General features: G+C 48.0%; 7 protein-coding genes across 7 annotated transcripts; 3 read left to right on the top strand and 4 right to left on the bottom strand.

Annotated features, from left to right (window-relative positions):
- Positions 1-384: 384 nt before the first annotated feature.
- Positions 385-3,683, top strand: N7520_010560 (ATP-dependent RNA helicase MTR4; the record flags this gene model as incomplete). The annotated part of the gene is made up of 2 exons (XM_057144493.1): positions 385-3,452; positions 3,503-3,683. The coding sequence occupies 2 exons, from the start codon at positions 385-387 to the stop codon at positions 3,681-3,683; spliced, it is 3,249 nt and encodes a 1,082-aa protein (XP_056990247.1).
- Positions 3,684-4,235: 552 nt separating this feature from the next.
- N7520_010559 (cut8/STS1 family protein) lies at positions 4,236-5,252 on the top strand (the record flags this gene model as incomplete). The annotated part of the gene is made up of 2 exons (XM_057144492.1): positions 4,236-4,311; positions 4,390-5,252. 2 exons carry the CDS (start codon positions 4,236-4,238, stop codon positions 5,250-5,252), a joined length of 939 nt encoding a protein of 312 aa, XP_056990246.1.
- Positions 5,253-6,224: 972 nt separating this feature from the next.
- On the bottom strand, positions 6,225-7,584 carry N7520_010558 (DUF3984 domain-containing protein; the record flags this gene model as incomplete). The annotated part of the gene is made up of 2 exons (XM_057144491.1): positions 6,225-7,526; positions 7,579-7,584. The coding sequence occupies 2 exons, from the start codon at positions 7,582-7,584 to the stop codon at positions 6,225-6,227; spliced, it is 1,308 nt and encodes a 435-aa protein (XP_056990245.1).
- Positions 7,585-7,851: 267 nt separating this feature from the next.
- On the bottom strand, positions 7,852-8,326 carry N7520_010557 (uncharacterized protein; the record flags this gene model as incomplete). The annotated part of the gene is made up of 3 exons (XM_057144490.1): positions 7,852-8,020; positions 8,072-8,162; positions 8,251-8,326. The coding sequence occupies 3 exons, from the start codon at positions 8,324-8,326 to the stop codon at positions 7,852-7,854; spliced, it is 336 nt and encodes a 111-aa protein (XP_056990244.1).
- Positions 8,327-9,061: 735 nt separating this feature from the next.
- On the top strand, positions 9,062-9,878 carry N7520_010556 (OBAP family protein; the record flags this gene model as incomplete). Its single annotated transcript, XM_057144489.1, has 3 exons — positions 9,062-9,278; positions 9,333-9,788; positions 9,856-9,878. 3 exons carry the CDS (start codon positions 9,062-9,064, stop codon positions 9,876-9,878), a joined length of 696 nt encoding a protein of 231 aa, XP_056990243.1.
- A 400-nt stretch (positions 9,879-10,278) lies between these two features.
- N7520_010555 (cytochrome P450) lies at positions 10,279-10,728 on the bottom strand (the record flags this gene model as incomplete). Its single annotated transcript, XM_057144488.1, has 2 exons — positions 10,279-10,506; positions 10,561-10,728. 2 exons carry the CDS (start codon positions 10,726-10,728, stop codon positions 10,279-10,281), a joined length of 396 nt encoding a protein of 131 aa, XP_056990242.1.
- An 840-nt stretch (positions 10,729-11,568) lies between these two features.
- N7520_010554 (uncharacterized protein) lies at positions 11,569-15,517 on the bottom strand (the record flags this gene model as incomplete). Its single annotated transcript, XM_057144487.1, has 2 exons — positions 11,569-14,480; positions 14,542-15,517. 2 exons carry the CDS (start codon positions 15,515-15,517, stop codon positions 11,569-11,571), a joined length of 3,888 nt encoding a protein of 1,295 aa, XP_056990241.1.
- Between the last annotated feature and the right edge of the window lie 146 nt (positions 15,518-15,663).

Genomic DNA, 15,663 nt, shown 5'->3' with positions numbered 1-15,663 from the left:
AATGATTTTAACAGCCCACTCAAAACCAGACTTGCTCGACCTATCACCTTATAGAGAAATTTGATAGGATGAGGTGTCTTAACTATGATAATTACTAGGATATTGGATCTGTAGGACAATATAACAAGAAACCTTTGGGGGCACACACAGTAACCACAGCGGAATCCTGGTTTCATCTTCGAATTAATTGGCATTTTGATACTCCACACTAAGAGTGGAAGACATAAATGATTCACCGCCTACAGCAACCAATCACGTGATATGCAAATGATATTCTGAAGTTCATCTCACCGCGCTCACCGCCTTCAATTTTCTCCGAGGAAAAAAAAAGTCCAGACGCTCACCCCCAGGAACTTGTGGTTCCTTCCTCCATCGACCCTGGTGATGGATGATCTCTTTGATGTCTTTGAGGCCAAGCCTCAGGGATCAGCACCAATCGCTGGTGCCCCCAAGCGCTCCAAGAAGGAAAAGAAAGACAAGATCAAGAAGCGCCAAGCAAATGGAGATGTCAAGGAAAATGAAAACGCGACAACAACGAAACGGGAGGGTAGCCCCGAGGACCAGGATATGGTAGATTCGATACCTGCAGAGACTGAAGAGCTTGCTACCTCCGAAAAAGCCCAGCCAGCCGTGAAACGACCCCGCATCGAAGAAGAACCTACATCTGTTGTTGCCGACACCTTCGAAGCCGAACAAAACGTCGAGATTGCTGCTTCCACTGGTCTTCAAGCAACCCAGGATTCCTCACCAGTGATCTTGTCACACCAAGTACGCCACCAAGTTGCGATCCCCCCCGGCTATCCCTACGTGCCTATCTCGCAACACAAGCAACCCGAAGAGCTTGCAAAGACATATGCTTTCACTCTCGATCCTTTTCAACAGCTTGCGGTCAATTCCATTCAGAGAGAGGAAAGTGTGTTGGTTTCAGCGCATACCAGTGCCGGAAAGACAGTGGTTGCCGAATACGCCATCGCACAGAGTCTCAAACGCAATCAGAGAGTCGTCTACACCAGTCCAATTAAAGCCCTATCCAACCAGAAATACCGTGAATTTGCGGCAGAGTTTGGTGATGTTGGACTGATGACCGGTGATGTGACCATTAACCCCACCGCAACCTGTCTCGTTATGACCACCGAGATTCTTCGTTCTATGCTGTATCGTGGTTCGGAGATTATGCGTGAAGTTCAGTGGGTGATTTTTGATGAAATCCATTACCTGCGTGACATTAACCGTGGTGTTGTTTGGGAGGAGACTCTTATCCTGCTGCCCGATAAGGTGCGATATGTCTTCCTGTCTGCCACCATCCCCAACGCCATGCAGTTCGCCGAGTGGATCGTGAAGATGCATAAGCAGCCTTGCCACGTTGTCTACACCAACTACCGCCCAACCCCTCTACAACACTATTTCTTCCCCGCTGGCTCCGAGGGCATGCATCTTGTCGTGGATGAGAGTGGCAGTTTCCGGGAGGAGAATTTCCAAAAGGCAATGAGTACAATTGCGGAAAAGAAGGGAGACGACCCCAGCAATGCCCTGGCAGTCCGGAAAGGAAAGGGCAAGGATAAGAAGCTGAACAAGGGAGGTGAGAAAGGCCCATCCGATATCTTCAAGATTGTGCGAATGGTTATGATGAAGAACATGAATCCCGTCATCGTCTTCAGCTTCAGCAAGCGTGAATGTGAACAAGGTGCTCTTGAGCTGAAAAATCTCGCCTTCAACGATGATTCCGAGAAGGAAATGGTTTCCAAAGTATTTGAGAGTGCCCTTGAAATGCTCTCTCCGGAAGATCGGCAACTGACACAGATTACCAATATCCTGCCTCTTCTTCGCAGAGGTGTTGGTGTTCACCACTCTGGTTTGCTGCCTATCCTCAAGGAGACCATTGAGATTCTTTTCCAGGAAGGTCTGATTAAGGTTCTTTTTGCCACTGAAACATTCTCCATCGGTCTCAACATGCCTGCCAAGACTGTGGTATTCACCAGCGTGCGAAAGTTTGATGGCACAAGTCAACGATGGGTCACTCCCTCCGAGTTCATCCAGATGTCTGGACGTGCCGGTCGAAGAGGTCTTGACGAGCGTGGTATTGTCATCATGATGGTTGGCGAGGAAATGGACCCTGCCGTCGCCAAGGAAATTGTGCGTGGTGAGCAAGACCGCCTCAACTCGGCATTCCACTTGGGCTACAATATGGTCCTCAATTTGATGCGTGTGGAGGGCATTTCCCCACAATTCATGCTTCAGTCATGTTTCAAGCAGTTCCAAACATCAGCCGGTGTTGTAACTTTGGAGGATGAGTTGAGCAAATTGGAGGAGAAGAAAGCCAACATGATTATTTCCGATGAAGGAACCATCCGTGAATACTATGAATTACGCAAGCAGCTGGACCGTTTCGCTGACGATGTTCGCGCGGTGATCACTCATCCGAATTACGTTCTTCCATTCCTCTCGGACGGTCGCTTAGTTCACATCAAACACAAGGACCAGGACTTTGGCTGGGGTATCGTGGTTGGTTACAAGTCACGAAAGCCCATGAAGAACACTTCAGAGGAGTATCCTCCCCACGAGAGCTATATTTTAGATGTCGTGCTTAATATTGCCGATGGGCCTGCTATTGGTACCAAGACTTTCCAGGACATCGCATCCGGTGTGCAACCTGTGAAGGAAGGCGATAAGGGCCGCATGGAGGTTGTTCCGATGATGTTCACTTGTCTCTATGAAATATCTCACGTCCGGGTCAGAATGCCTAAAGATCTTTCAAATGCTTCAACGCGCTCCGGACTGAAAAAATCACTGGATGAGATTCAGAAGCGATTCCCTGATGGCGTTGCCCTTCTTGACCCTATTGAGAACATGAACATTCGGGATGATAGCTTCAAAAAGCTGCTCCGCAAAATCGAGGTCCTGGAATCCCGACTTTTGAGCAACCCGTTGCACAACTCGCCGCGCTTGGCCGAACTGTACGATCAGTACGCCGCGAAGGTGGATGTTGGTACGCAGATCAAGGCTATCCAGAAACAGATCAGTGATGCACAGGAGGTCATCCAACTCGATGAATTGAAGAATCGTCTTCGTGTGCTTCGCCGTCTCGGATTCCTCAACGAAGCGGATGTTATTCAGTTGAAGGCTCGGGTCGCTTGTGAGATCAGCACCGGTGACGAACTGATGCTCAGCGAGTTATTGTTCAACGGTTTCTTCAACGATCTTACCCCGGAGCAAATTGCAGCTATGATTAGTGTCTTTGTATTTGAGGAGAAAGTCAAAGAAACACCTCCGCTGAACAAGGATGAGCTGTCTAAGCCTCTCAGGGAAATCCAAAAGATGGCTCGAACCATCGCTAAGGTTTCGCAGGAATGCAAGATGGCCGTCAACGAAGAGGAATACGTCCAAAGCTTCCATTGGGAGCTGATGGAAGTAGTTTATGACTGGGCTCATGGCAAATCTTTTGCCGACATTTGGTAAGTACAACGGTATGATGGTTGTGTGAATTCAGGCTAACTTCAACAAGCAAAATGACCGATGTCTACGAAGGCAGTCTGATCCGTGTTTTCCGACGCCTGGAGGAGTGTTTAAGACAAATGGCACAGGCTGCTAAGGCTATGGGTAGTGAGGACCTGGAAGGCAAGTTCGAGGCTGCCCTCGGCAAAGTGCGTCGTGACATTGTGGCTGCTCAGTCCCTGTACCTGTAGAAGAAATGATATCCCTGAAAGTTTATGGAAGTTAGTATGAAATGAAAAAGCAGAACTTCACCAATTATGGAAGTATATGAGTGTATGAGGAGTATACTAAGGAGTACATACCCCATAGATAAGTGTGTGGCTTTTTAAGTTTGGGTCAGCCGATAGCATGGAGAACTTGTCATCTTTTGCAATTTGTCATTTTCTGAGCTCATTTTTGCTGACCTGGGCTGAATAATAAGTTCTTGTTTCATAATGATGATTTCAGACATTTTCGTAATTTTTTATAAAAAACTGAATTTTTCTTTAATGTAAGGAACTGTTCATCTGTAACGTTGGAAAGTCACCTTGAAAGCTGCACATGGGGACTGCGTTGCCTCCCGCAACAAGCCCTTGAGTCTTTTTCTCCACCGCTTCTCTCTCTCTTCTTTGCACTTCTACCTCCCCACTCCACCCTTTTTGGGCACCTACTTTCCATAATTTCTTCTCCTTTCCTTTTTTCTGTCGCTCATCATTATCCTTGCACCTGTCTCCAATATATTTTGCTGCCATCCAGCTGTCATCATGAACAGTCTGGTGGCCACGCCTCCCGTTCCTCCTCATTTCTACGAAAATCCTCGGCTTTCTCCTTCCCTAATAAGTACGACTCATCCTGATCATGTTCTTGTGTTTTTTGAATTCTTCAGGAACTTGATAGCTGACTATTATCGATTTTTAGTGTCCACCCCCTCTTCTTCGTACACCAGCCGAAAGCGGAAAGCCGATGATGATGGCAACGACCATGACGGGCGGATGTCCGCCTCTCCCACGAACTCCCCTGCCTTTACGCCTCGCCAGCTCCCTTCCTTTAGAAATTTCAAGCGGTCCCGACCAAACATCTCTGGCAGACCTCTCTCCCTTCCTCGCTTGTTAGAGACCCTGGATACCGATGCCTTGCGGACAGTTGTGCGGAGTATGTGTGAGCGCCACCCCCAGCTTGCCGATGAGGTAGCCCAAACCTCTCCTCGCCCTAGCGTTTCCTCTACCCTCCAAGTGCTTCGGAACTATCAGGCTGCTCTCCAGTCTTCATTCCCACTTGGTGGCAACACCGCGTCTGACTACGCCTACAACCGAGTTCGACAGCCACTCACCAATCTCCTCGAGGCCCTCAGTGACTTCACCCCAAACTTCCTTCCGCCGAATGAGTCTCAGCCATCAGTTTCCCTCAGCTACCTTGACGGTGCGACCGATATTATCCACGCCTTGCCTCGTTGGAGCTCGCCACAAAACAACATCGAGCGGGACTCGGCTTATGATGAGATTGGCAAAGCCTGGGTCCTGGTGATCCGGGAGGCGGCCAAGCGTGGCGGAGGTATCCAACTCCAATATGGAGGTTGGGACCAGAAGCTGGCTAAGCACAACCAAACCTCGGGAGGCAAGCTGCAGGGTGTGGTTAATGAGCTCGGCTTGAGCTTGGGTTGGATGAATGGACCAGACTCTCCGTCCCACGGCCCTGGTGGCAATGACATGGGTTCCATACGAGATCAGCTTCTTTCAGGCACTTATGGCATGGGCACACCCGTCAAAGTTGGGCCCTGGTGAAAAGATTACTCATAACGACTATCTCGTCTCGATATTTAGGAGGTCGAAATCTCCAACGACACCCCTGCGCTCGTCGCGCTACAACCGAAACTTCGCATTGACTCCTCTGTGAGCCTCTCAAGACGGTCCCACAACGATTTGGACCGCACAATTCCACGTATGCCACGATCACGATACCTACTGCATGACCTTTAGAGAATCCCATACGGTCTCAGACTGGCGTTTATACCATGCAACGGCGAACTACCTGACAATTACCCCATCTCTTTTTTTTCTTCTTCTTTTCACTCGGTATTCTGGAAGATGAATGTTTCCTTGGCTGTTTTCAACTCTTTAATGAACTCACTCGAGCCCAGTACTGCCCTCTATTCGATCCTTCTCCTTTCCTTATGCATGTTTTTCTTTTCCTTCTTTTTCAATCGCTTCATTCTACCCAGTACGTCTACAGATTGATATTTACCTCCTTTGTTCGCCCTTGACTTTCCTGTGTCCATCTCCTTGCAATATCGGGTGGTGCGCTTTCCTTCTTCTTTCGGCACTATCAGGAGTTGTGTACATCCTTTCTTTTCTGTCAGTCTTGCCTTGCTGTTTTTGTTCTTGTCGAAATTCGCATGGATCTTGCATTTCTGTTCGTGGTCCAGGCGCAGCCTGATATACGTGGCGGCCATTTCTTCTGTCGTGTCCGGGGTGTCGGTTTTGTTCCTTATGACCTGATGCGTTCGCTAACGATATCATGCTCTGCAGTCTATACTGCCAGAGCGAGTCGGGAGAAATGGTTGTCTACTCTAGCATATCAGAAATAAGAAAACCTAAGTTTGAAATAAGGAAATAGAGTCCCCTGAGAGTTCGTTGTATTAAGTGTAGTTCACAAGAGATAATATGCACTTCTCCTAACTTCCAATTATAGTTCTTTCCATATCCATCATGAAATTTTGACAAACTTATGAGCAACAAACAATGCTTTTTAATGGATCATACTAATGCACGCTTCATAATTCGGAACAGCCAACTTGCATCTTCCCAACCACCCTGGGAACCAGGCTTCTCAACATCGACGACAGATTCGCCATCCGTGTATGAGGAAGCATCAACATCATCAGATAAAGAATGATGATCTCCCTCCGACGCCGACGCATCGTGGCCCTGCTCAGACCGCTCCTCGGGAGATAGAGCAGGATCATCAAACGTAACAGTGGTGGTAGTTGCAGTGCCACCAATTCTAGCAGCAGAAACAGGCACAACGGGTAACTCATCCACACTGAACAACGTCCACTCAACTAACCGATCAATCCAAGTTCCAAGCCCAAACCCACGCTCCCTCGTGAGACGCTGCAGATCCGCCTCATCAAACTCCTCATGCGTCCCATCAGAGAACTCATCCTCTGAATCAAACCCATCTTCCCGATCCCACTCCTCTCCCAAATCATTCTCATCGAACTCCCGATCCCGCTCCCCCTGCTGCAAAGACGCCATCTCAGCCCGGATCCTCTCATCCACAAAATCAGGAACCAGCCCACTACTCCGTCCCCGAATCTCGGGCGTCATAGCCCCTGTTGTAGGGCTGTGGATCTTGCCCGATGAGAGAGGGATGGTAGTCATAGTTAGGCCAGCACGACTTCCATGACGACTTGATCCACGCGACCGCGAACTACGACGCGAGTGCGCACCTGGCGTTGAGGCGCCAGAGCGTGGGATCCGCGACGAAGCACCGGATCGAGTACGGTGGTGATGGCGATGATGGGGCGGAGCGGCGGGATCATCGAATGAGTCCGATACAAGGCTGGTGGAGCTTTCGCGCTTGGATAGCCAGCTTTGACCCTTTTCTTCGCGGGTGGAAGAGGCAATTGCTATACCGGCGCGGAGCATCCATTCTGCATCTGATTTGGAGGAATTGTTGTGGTTGTGGTCGGTGGGACGTTTCTTGGGTCCTGGGCTGTGGTGCAGAGGGAGGGAGATGGTTTTGCTGTGCAGGTTTGTGTCGCTTAGTGGAGCGAGACCTGAGCTTCTGCTTCGATTGTGGTGGCGGGTTCGTGATGTGTTGCGTGAGTGGGAGAGGATTGGTGGGGTGCTGGGGACTGAGATGCTAGAGAGGTAAGATGGTGATCTTGTTGGAGTTCTGGTGTCAAGGACTGGTTGTTCATTTCCATTTTGGTTGAAATAATCTGTTGGTTCTGTATCGTCGTCGATGGGGAATCGCGGAGTAAGTGGAGCTAGGGAGATGTGGTGGAGGTTGGGGTAAGAACGCCGCTTTGGAAAGCCGCCCGAGTTGTGAAACTGGTGAATACGGTTAGATTACTTGGGATATAGCTGATTTCTGTAGACTTACCTCCATGTTGTATATGGGAATAGTCTGGGAAAAGCAGAATGCAAAAGCAAAAAGTAAAGAGCGAAGTTGGTTGTTGAAATGCGGAGGTGCTGCACGTGCGGTTGACATGTGAAAATCAGATAGCCGTGTCCTTGTAGGAAGAGAATGACACATGCAGCAGTAAAATGAGCTTTGTCCTTGATTCCGTTCAAATGCTGATTAGGCTGAAACGCAAGAATCAGATTGTACATATATAGCCCATATGCACTAGGAATTGCTAACCAAAATTGTCGTTTATAGTCGGGAGTCGTGGAAATTCAGAAGCTCGGCTCCCTTGATCTTCAGGTCCTCCAGCACGTTATGCTTCATAATCAACTTCATCCGCTCTCCAAGAGCCTCAGAGTTGAGTTTTTCGGTCATTTCGTTCGGTGAGTCTGAGCTCGCCAGCTTACCAGCTTCGTAGCTGGTCTGTGTAACTCTGGCGGTCCGAGGCTTGCGTAGATCCTAGTAGAACCGGAACGCTCCCTCCAGGTCATCATTCTTCCAGTGACGCATAACAGCTGCAAGTGCAATGCCAGACTCAATAGCCATGCAACTTCCCTGGCCTACAGTAAGTTATACAAATACAATTAGTCAAAGTCAAGGTTGAAAAGATCCACAATATATATATATGTGAGAAACGTTGGAACATACCTTGGTAAGGAAGAGTTGAGTGAGCCGAGTCACTAAGAAGAATAACAATACCGGTATCCTTCTGGCCCTGCCTCATCTCATACTATACAACTTGTCTAGTGGGTCAACACTGTTCTTCTGTTCGTTTGTTTTTGCGCAATACGCATGCACAGCCAGATGTCTGGCAGAAGACTACCACATCGTTTGTTAAGATATTCACGTTTTTAAAGACCTATAGATACCCAAATGTTCTGAATCCTAACGGGCTCAAGCTTGACAATCATATTCAGAGCTCTGGATATTCTAAGTAATTGGTCAACTCCTGACCCACTGATCTCCGTACGTTTCTCCTCAACGCTTGTCATTGACCTTTGACAAGCACAGGAAGACCAGGAGCGCAGCTCCCTGGCTGTCTCTTACAATATTTGGAATATTCAACAAAATTTAATAAAGCAACACAAACCCTCAGTCGCTGAAGTCGACGCATCAGTGCGTTCGCTGTACCGTTGCCGACTATGAACACCTCGCACTCTCAGCACCACTCCCTGTGGGGGCGCTGATATTGTAAAGTCCCTTCGGACAATCACAATGACCCGAAAAGCTAGCATCGGGCTTTGCTGACCCAGAGATATACAACATTCAAATCATCATGACGTCAGATATTCAAGGCGGACAACGAGGCAAGTATTACGAAACCGCAAGCTCTAATCATCGAATGAACAGGGAAAAAGCCAGCAGAACCTGCTATAAATGCAACCGGGGATCCCTCATAAAAGATGAAGGAGACGTCCTACCAAACCACCATAAACTCAAATACAAATTACACCTCAAAATGTCTGCGAGTACAAAAAGTTCTGAGAACGAGCCTAGCTCTATCGCAGGGGGGCCCCGCACGACAAAGAGCAAAGTACTTGAGACCGGGGCGGGTCTAGTCCAGGACTTCACACCCGTCAAACAGATCTGCGCACATCTAAACGCATTCCACGTCTACGCTCACGATCCAACTCGATGTGTGGAGGCCAACCATTATTGCACGCACTTGACCGAAGGTACGAGCATGATCGATGTTATTTATAGCAGGATAATTGATAAATCAAATGCAGATGTCCGCCAGTGCCTAATCTATGATTCCCCGGGTGCCAAAGCCCGCTTACTCGGCGTTGAGTACATGGTCTCACCACGCATCTTCAAAACCCTTCCACCCGAAGAGCGCAAATTATGGCACACTCACGAATTCGAAGTTAAAAGTGGCATGCTCATCATGCCGGCACCGGCATCCATGCCCACTGCCGCATGGGAGGCGGCGGAAACTGCGGAAATGGAGGATGTTGCGCCCATTTATGGGAAGACGTATCATTTCTGGCAGGTTGATCGTGGAGATGTAGTGCCTATGGGACCGCCGCAGTTGATGGGAAGTTTCCGGACGGAAGACGACGTGAAGCAGGCATGTCCAGGCGGACTTGACGAATTACTCCGGGACCGGGATGAGAGGTTCGGGGTTGATTACAAGGCGAAGGCGAAGAAGCGGGAGGGTATTGCTGCTGTTGAGAAGCATGAAGGTACGTGTTGTATTTGGACTGGTGCGTTGACGAGATTCTGAGCTGACTGTATTACTGAATTCAATAGACTCGGATACAATGTGGAACTAGTCTAAGCTGGATGAATAGGACTTTCCGTATCGCCCATTTACACTAAAGCTCATTACTTTCAACGATGATTGGGAGGCAGGTGTGGGATGACTGACGATTGATGCATTATCTGATATTGCCGAATGAAAGCCTGGTGTCTCCCCACTGTACCAAAGTCAAAAGATCTAGTCTAATAATCACATCGGGTCGAGTCGAGACCAGGGGGAGCGGTCAATTAAACGCATTCAGGGAGCAGAGTGGGGTAGACAGGCTGGTTCAACAAGCGATGAGACGTCTCCGATGTTGTTATCGGGAAATTAGTTGGAGATTATTCAGTGCCGAAGGGCGAGCTATATAGTCCATAGCACATATAATGTATGAGGAAATGAAACAATTTGAACCGAAAATTTACACTATGGCCTTATGCTTCGTCTCGATTTCTAAACCTGCCAAGAAATCCCTCGGATTTCTTGGATTTATCTCGAGTAACCTTCACCCCCAGTTTGGAACGAGGAACAAACACAACAGGGAACTTCTTAGGTGCTGCAATAAACCCATCAGAGAAGGCAGAGCTCATATCGACATCTTGTGGAGCCGCAGAAGTATAATTGATGTCGAAAAGCCAAACTATTTTGGCCATGTTAAGCATCTGGTGATGAATTAGCATAACTTTATTTGACATGACAATTTTCCCTAAAAGTACCAGCGAGTTTTCAGCGAGTCTTTGACCAGGACAGACACGCCGTCCTGCGCCAAACCCATAGTTCGTTCGAAGGTGCTTATCAGTGACTTGAGGTTTTGATCCAAATTTGTTGCCAAGGAAGCGTTCCAGTATGAATTTATCAGGTTCGTCGTATTCGGTTTCATCCATGTGTTTGCGAATAAGATTGTGCCCTGAGGCAGAACGTAGCCCTCGTAGTAGTCATCTTGGGTTAGCATGTGAGGAATACCGCCAGTTGCGATTTGGCGCCATCGTAGAATCTATGTAGGTTACTGTCTTTCTGTCTCTCTTTAGAGGAACGCTTTATTGGGTGATTCTCCCCGCTGGCACTAATACAATTCGATCGATCAGGGTAAACGATCCACTTCGGAGCGTGCAGAGGAGATATTGTGGGGGTTGGTGTTCTGACTTCCCCGAGATGATAGTCTGGTTCTGCGGGTTTACCTGTCAATCTTCTCCTACAATATTGAATGGACTATTAGACTCTACTAGTATATAAGTGTTCCGATCCGCTTTTCATGTGTAGAGTCACTTAGCGAAATGAGCTTCCGCCCTAAGCATTGCTTTTCTATTCTGCGGCCCCACTGCTAGGACACTAGTGCGCACTTTTCATTCTACCGTCACTTATAGACGGTGAAAATAATAATACTGGCTGATGATAATTCATTATGCTTACGATATAACACATTTAGCCTGGGTGTCTATCACATGGTATCAGTCCAAAGCGCAGGCAGGGAAGGGAAAGAGACAGCTGGTCCAATTAATGAGAGTAACGGTCTTTCATTTCTGAGTTATACAAAGGTTACATAGACTGAAACGAACGAGAAAGTCTATTTGGCTTTTGTATCTCTTATCCTATTACTGTACGAATGGCTGGAACATGGTATATTGATAATGGAAAAGTATGTCAGTACCTAGAGCAAGAACTATAACAAATAATCAAGATATCGATTTATTCTAAAAGCTTGAGTCGAACATGCTGATGTGAGATCATAATGAAACCTTAAGCCTTTTAGAAGGGGGAGGTTGGAAAGTCGACTGATCAGCACAATGAAGTCCCTGGAGCATTTGCACTATATGGTGGTATCGTCCTCGAAGGGCTGCTTGAAGGGCATTTCCGTAGCGTCCACCCTCGGCGTTGACATCGGCTCCTCGCTCTAGCAGCATCTGTGCGATCGTGTCGTGTCCCTTGGCACAAGCGGCTTGGAGGGCATTTTCGTAGTGTCCACCCTGGGCGTTGATATCAGCTCCTTGCTCTAGCAGCATCTGTATGATCATAACGTGTCCCTTGGCACAGGAAGCTTGGAGGATATTTCCGTAGTATCCACCCTGGGCGTTAATATCGGCCCCTCGCTCTAGTAGCATCTGTGTGATTGTCTTATGTCCCTCAGCACAAGCAGCTTGGAGGGCATTTCCGTAGTGTCCCCCATGGGTATTAACATCCGCCCGTCGCTCTAGCAGCATCTGTACGATTGTGTTGTGTCCACCATAACAAGTAGCTTGGAGAGCATTTCCGTAGTATCCACCCCGGGCGTTGATATCGGCCCCTCGCTTTAGCAGCATCTGTGCGATCGTGTTATATCCTCCATAACAAGCAGCTTGGAGGGCATTTCCGTAGTGTCCACCCTGAGCATTGATGTCGGCTCCTCGCTCTAGCAGCATTTGTGCGATTTTGTCGTGTCCCTTGCCACAGGTAGCTTGGAGGGCGTTTCCAAAGAACCTACCCTGGGCGTTGATATCGGCACCTCGCTCTAGCAGCATCTGTGCGATCGTGATATATCCTCCATAACAAGCAGCTTGGAGGGTATTCCCGTAGCGTCCACCCTGGGCGTTGATATCGGCGCCTCGCTCTAGCAGCATTTGTGCGATCGTGTCGTGTCCCTCAGCACAAGCGGCTTGAAGGGAATTTCCGTAGTGTCCCCCATGGGCGTTAATATACGCCCCTCGCTCTAGCAGCATCTGTGCGATTATATTATATCCCTTAGCACAAGTAGCTTGAAGGGCGTTTCCGTAGTGTCCATTTGGGGCATTGACATCGGCTCCTCGCTCTAGCAGCATCTGTGCGATCGCGTTGTGTCCACCACAACAAGCAGCCTGGAGGGCATTTCCGTAGTGTCCACCCTGAGCATTGACACCAGCTCCTTGCTCTAGCAGAAGCTCCACGATCCTATCATATCCATTTAATGAAGCCCACATAGCCGGGTATGTTTCTGTACTATCAGGTATATTAAGATCACTTTTATCCACACCAAGTATAGAATGTACCTCCTGTTCATGGCCATTGAAGGCCGCCAGATGCAGTGCACTCATTACAGGAACTCTTCCGTATGGTTTGATTGCCTTCCAAAAAATAGGATACCACACTGGAAACGATTTCCCACTCTTGTCGTATAATCGATGCACTCGGTGGGTTTCTTTCTGGGTTAAAGTCAAACCCATCTTTCGTACGTGATCAGGCCAATGTACTGCTGAATATTCCAAGAAACTTTCAGTATGTGAGTCTGAGTCGTCTTCATCGTATTGTAAATCCTCCATCAGCAAGTATGTCAAACAGATCTTAGCCATCTGATCTTCCGCATCAGTCAAGCTACTCCAGCATGCAGACTTGAGATTGCTGGAATTTCCTTTCTCAATGAGATATTCTCTGGCTGTCTGATGGATAAGGTAGATTTTCGAGTTATTTGTAAAGACAAATAGGCCACACCATCGCCGAAGCTTACTGTCTAAACCAATTGGATTTAGCCCAGCCTGTTTTGTTATTGGTGATCCTGAGCTAGTAGCGATTCCCAACGCCATAGCCATCTCTCTTATTGTTAGAGGACGTCGTGCCGCCACGATGATTTCTAGGATCTTCTTAACTCTATCCATAAGACTAGCTGGCACTCGAAAGAGTATTTTCTCATATGCTATTTTCACAGAAGGCGGAATCAGCGTGATCCAATCCTCTGTAGGCCGAAGGCTGTCTTTGAAGGTAGTGCGGATATCATCAATGGCTAGGTGTAGCCAAAGATATGTACGGTGTTCCATTTGAAGCAGCTGCTGTTCGATCCGATTATGAAGCTCTGGTGAAAGTGGCACAGTCTCTGCTAGTTCTCTCACCCGAATCCTCACCACCTGATCAATCTCCTCATGGATTTGGTCATTCTGCTCCTCTCCCTTGATATGTATATGTGGGAAAGAATCGGTGATTGCTCGAAAGTGATCCTGTATATAGTCGTAAGGACGACTGGTGACCAGGAATTTCAAACAGGTTTCCTCTATTGATGAAGATGGCTGGCGATAAAACGCTTGGAGCTTTTCAATTAATCGTTGCTGATCCGTTTCACGACATTCATCAAGTGCATCGAATATGCAGATAGACTTGCACGATATGTCAGCTGATGTTGCCGCTATTAAGATCCGCCAAAGCTCATCAACTTCATGTCGGAGTGCCCCCCCATTCTTTTCCCAGGTCGGAATGGCATATTGTAATAGATTAGGCTGCTGGCTGAATAGCTGATGAAGTACCGAACATAGTGCCGTAGAAAGATCGTTCTGTTCATCATTGTCTTTGAAAAAAAAGTAACATATTCTCACAGATGGATGAGAGCTCTCTAAATAATCATCAATTATTGATCTGGCTAGGACAGACTTGCCACAGCCTGGGTCAGCCGATACCCAGAGAAGGTCATTGCAGCTGCTCTTCCACCAACGTATGTATTCAGAGCTCTGGAGAGCCCATCGACAGGTTCCCCCAGCTCGTTTTGGATTTATATTCTTTTGCTCCGCGTAATTGACGATCTTGAACACTTGGTAACAACGACGCTGGTGATCCGTTAAGACTCTTGCTTTCTGTTCACTATAGTGCCGCTCGTGTTGACTGTATGCTTGATCTAAGCGATGTTGGATGCCTTTTAGCTCCTCTAAGTAGTGCCCAGGTCAATACTTGCTAACATAATTATTGTAAGACTGCGCTAGACTAACCAGAAACAACAGCACTTATCTTCTCCTCGGCTTCAATTCTGTTAAGAGGGATCCTCTGCAGAAGGTCTTTCGCGTATGCAGCTGCCACCATAGCTGCATACCCTTGCCATTCTTTGTTCTTGTGTGAGTCCGAGTAGTCACAGATACCTCGGATGACTAGGCATGGGAAAGTATTCATCAGTCCAGCGGCTTCCATTTCAAAACAGAGAACATCTTTCTCCGCGGCAAGCCGATCTCGAATCAAAGCATCCTTCATCAGCTGATTGCCAGAAGCAATCAAGCCATAGTGAATGGCAGGGTTATCTTCGTCGTCGGCCCGCTCACTCCGTAGTACCAACTTTGAAGGATCAACCGCACATATAGCACAGCCTTCTTGGTGATGGATAACTTCGGGAAGAAACAGCCTATCCGTAATTGATTCTGGCCGTTTATATTTCCGGCGTAGTCTCATGTTCTTCTCAAAAATGTTGTTGATAGCCTCCTTCAGTTGATGCCCTTTTCTCTCATATTGTGATCGAATCCCTACCATTGCAGCGCGCAATATAGCTGATGGCTGGTTCAAGAACCGCGTATGCTGAAAAGTTTGGTCCTGGATCGACTTGCCAAAATCGTATTGAAACACACCACTCTCGCCACCGCGAGGCGCACTGACCACAACATCGCCCAAGCGAATATCGTGGCTCTCGCTTGGTACACCCCCGCCAATCCCGACCATGAGGCCGATCCTGATGTTGTGGAAACTGTTCAGCATGTTCGTCGCTACACTGGCCGCGGAAGCTGTTCCATATTCACCATCGGGCAGGACGGCGATTACAACGTTGTGTTCGCCCATCCTGCCTAATGTATAGTCGTTGGCATCGTTTGGCGACACAAAGCTCGGCTTGTCGTGCTCTTCATCGAGGAACTCTTGTGCGGCAATGTATTCCACGGGTAAGGCACAAATCCAGCCCACAGTGTACTCCGCAGGATCTGACATGGCTTCAGCGCGAGAGAAAAAGCCTAAAAATTAGCTACCCGCGTGACCTTTAGAGGCCTAAATTATGGGGACAATAAATGTCACTATGAGTAAAGGAGAACGGAGGAAGCTTGAAAGAAGGAAAGAAGCCCTGTAAAATCGAGGGA

This window comes from Penicillium odoratum (genome assembly GCF_028828045.1).
Source record: "Penicillium odoratum strain IBT 22623 chromosome Unknown utg000008l_segment0_segment0, whole genome shotgun sequence".
Lineage (NCBI taxonomy): Eukaryota > Fungi > Ascomycota > Eurotiomycetes > Eurotiales > Aspergillaceae > Penicillium > Penicillium odoratum.
The sequence above is the reverse complement of the archived record's forward strand: the minus strand, read 5'-3'. Positions and strand labels throughout refer to the sequence as shown.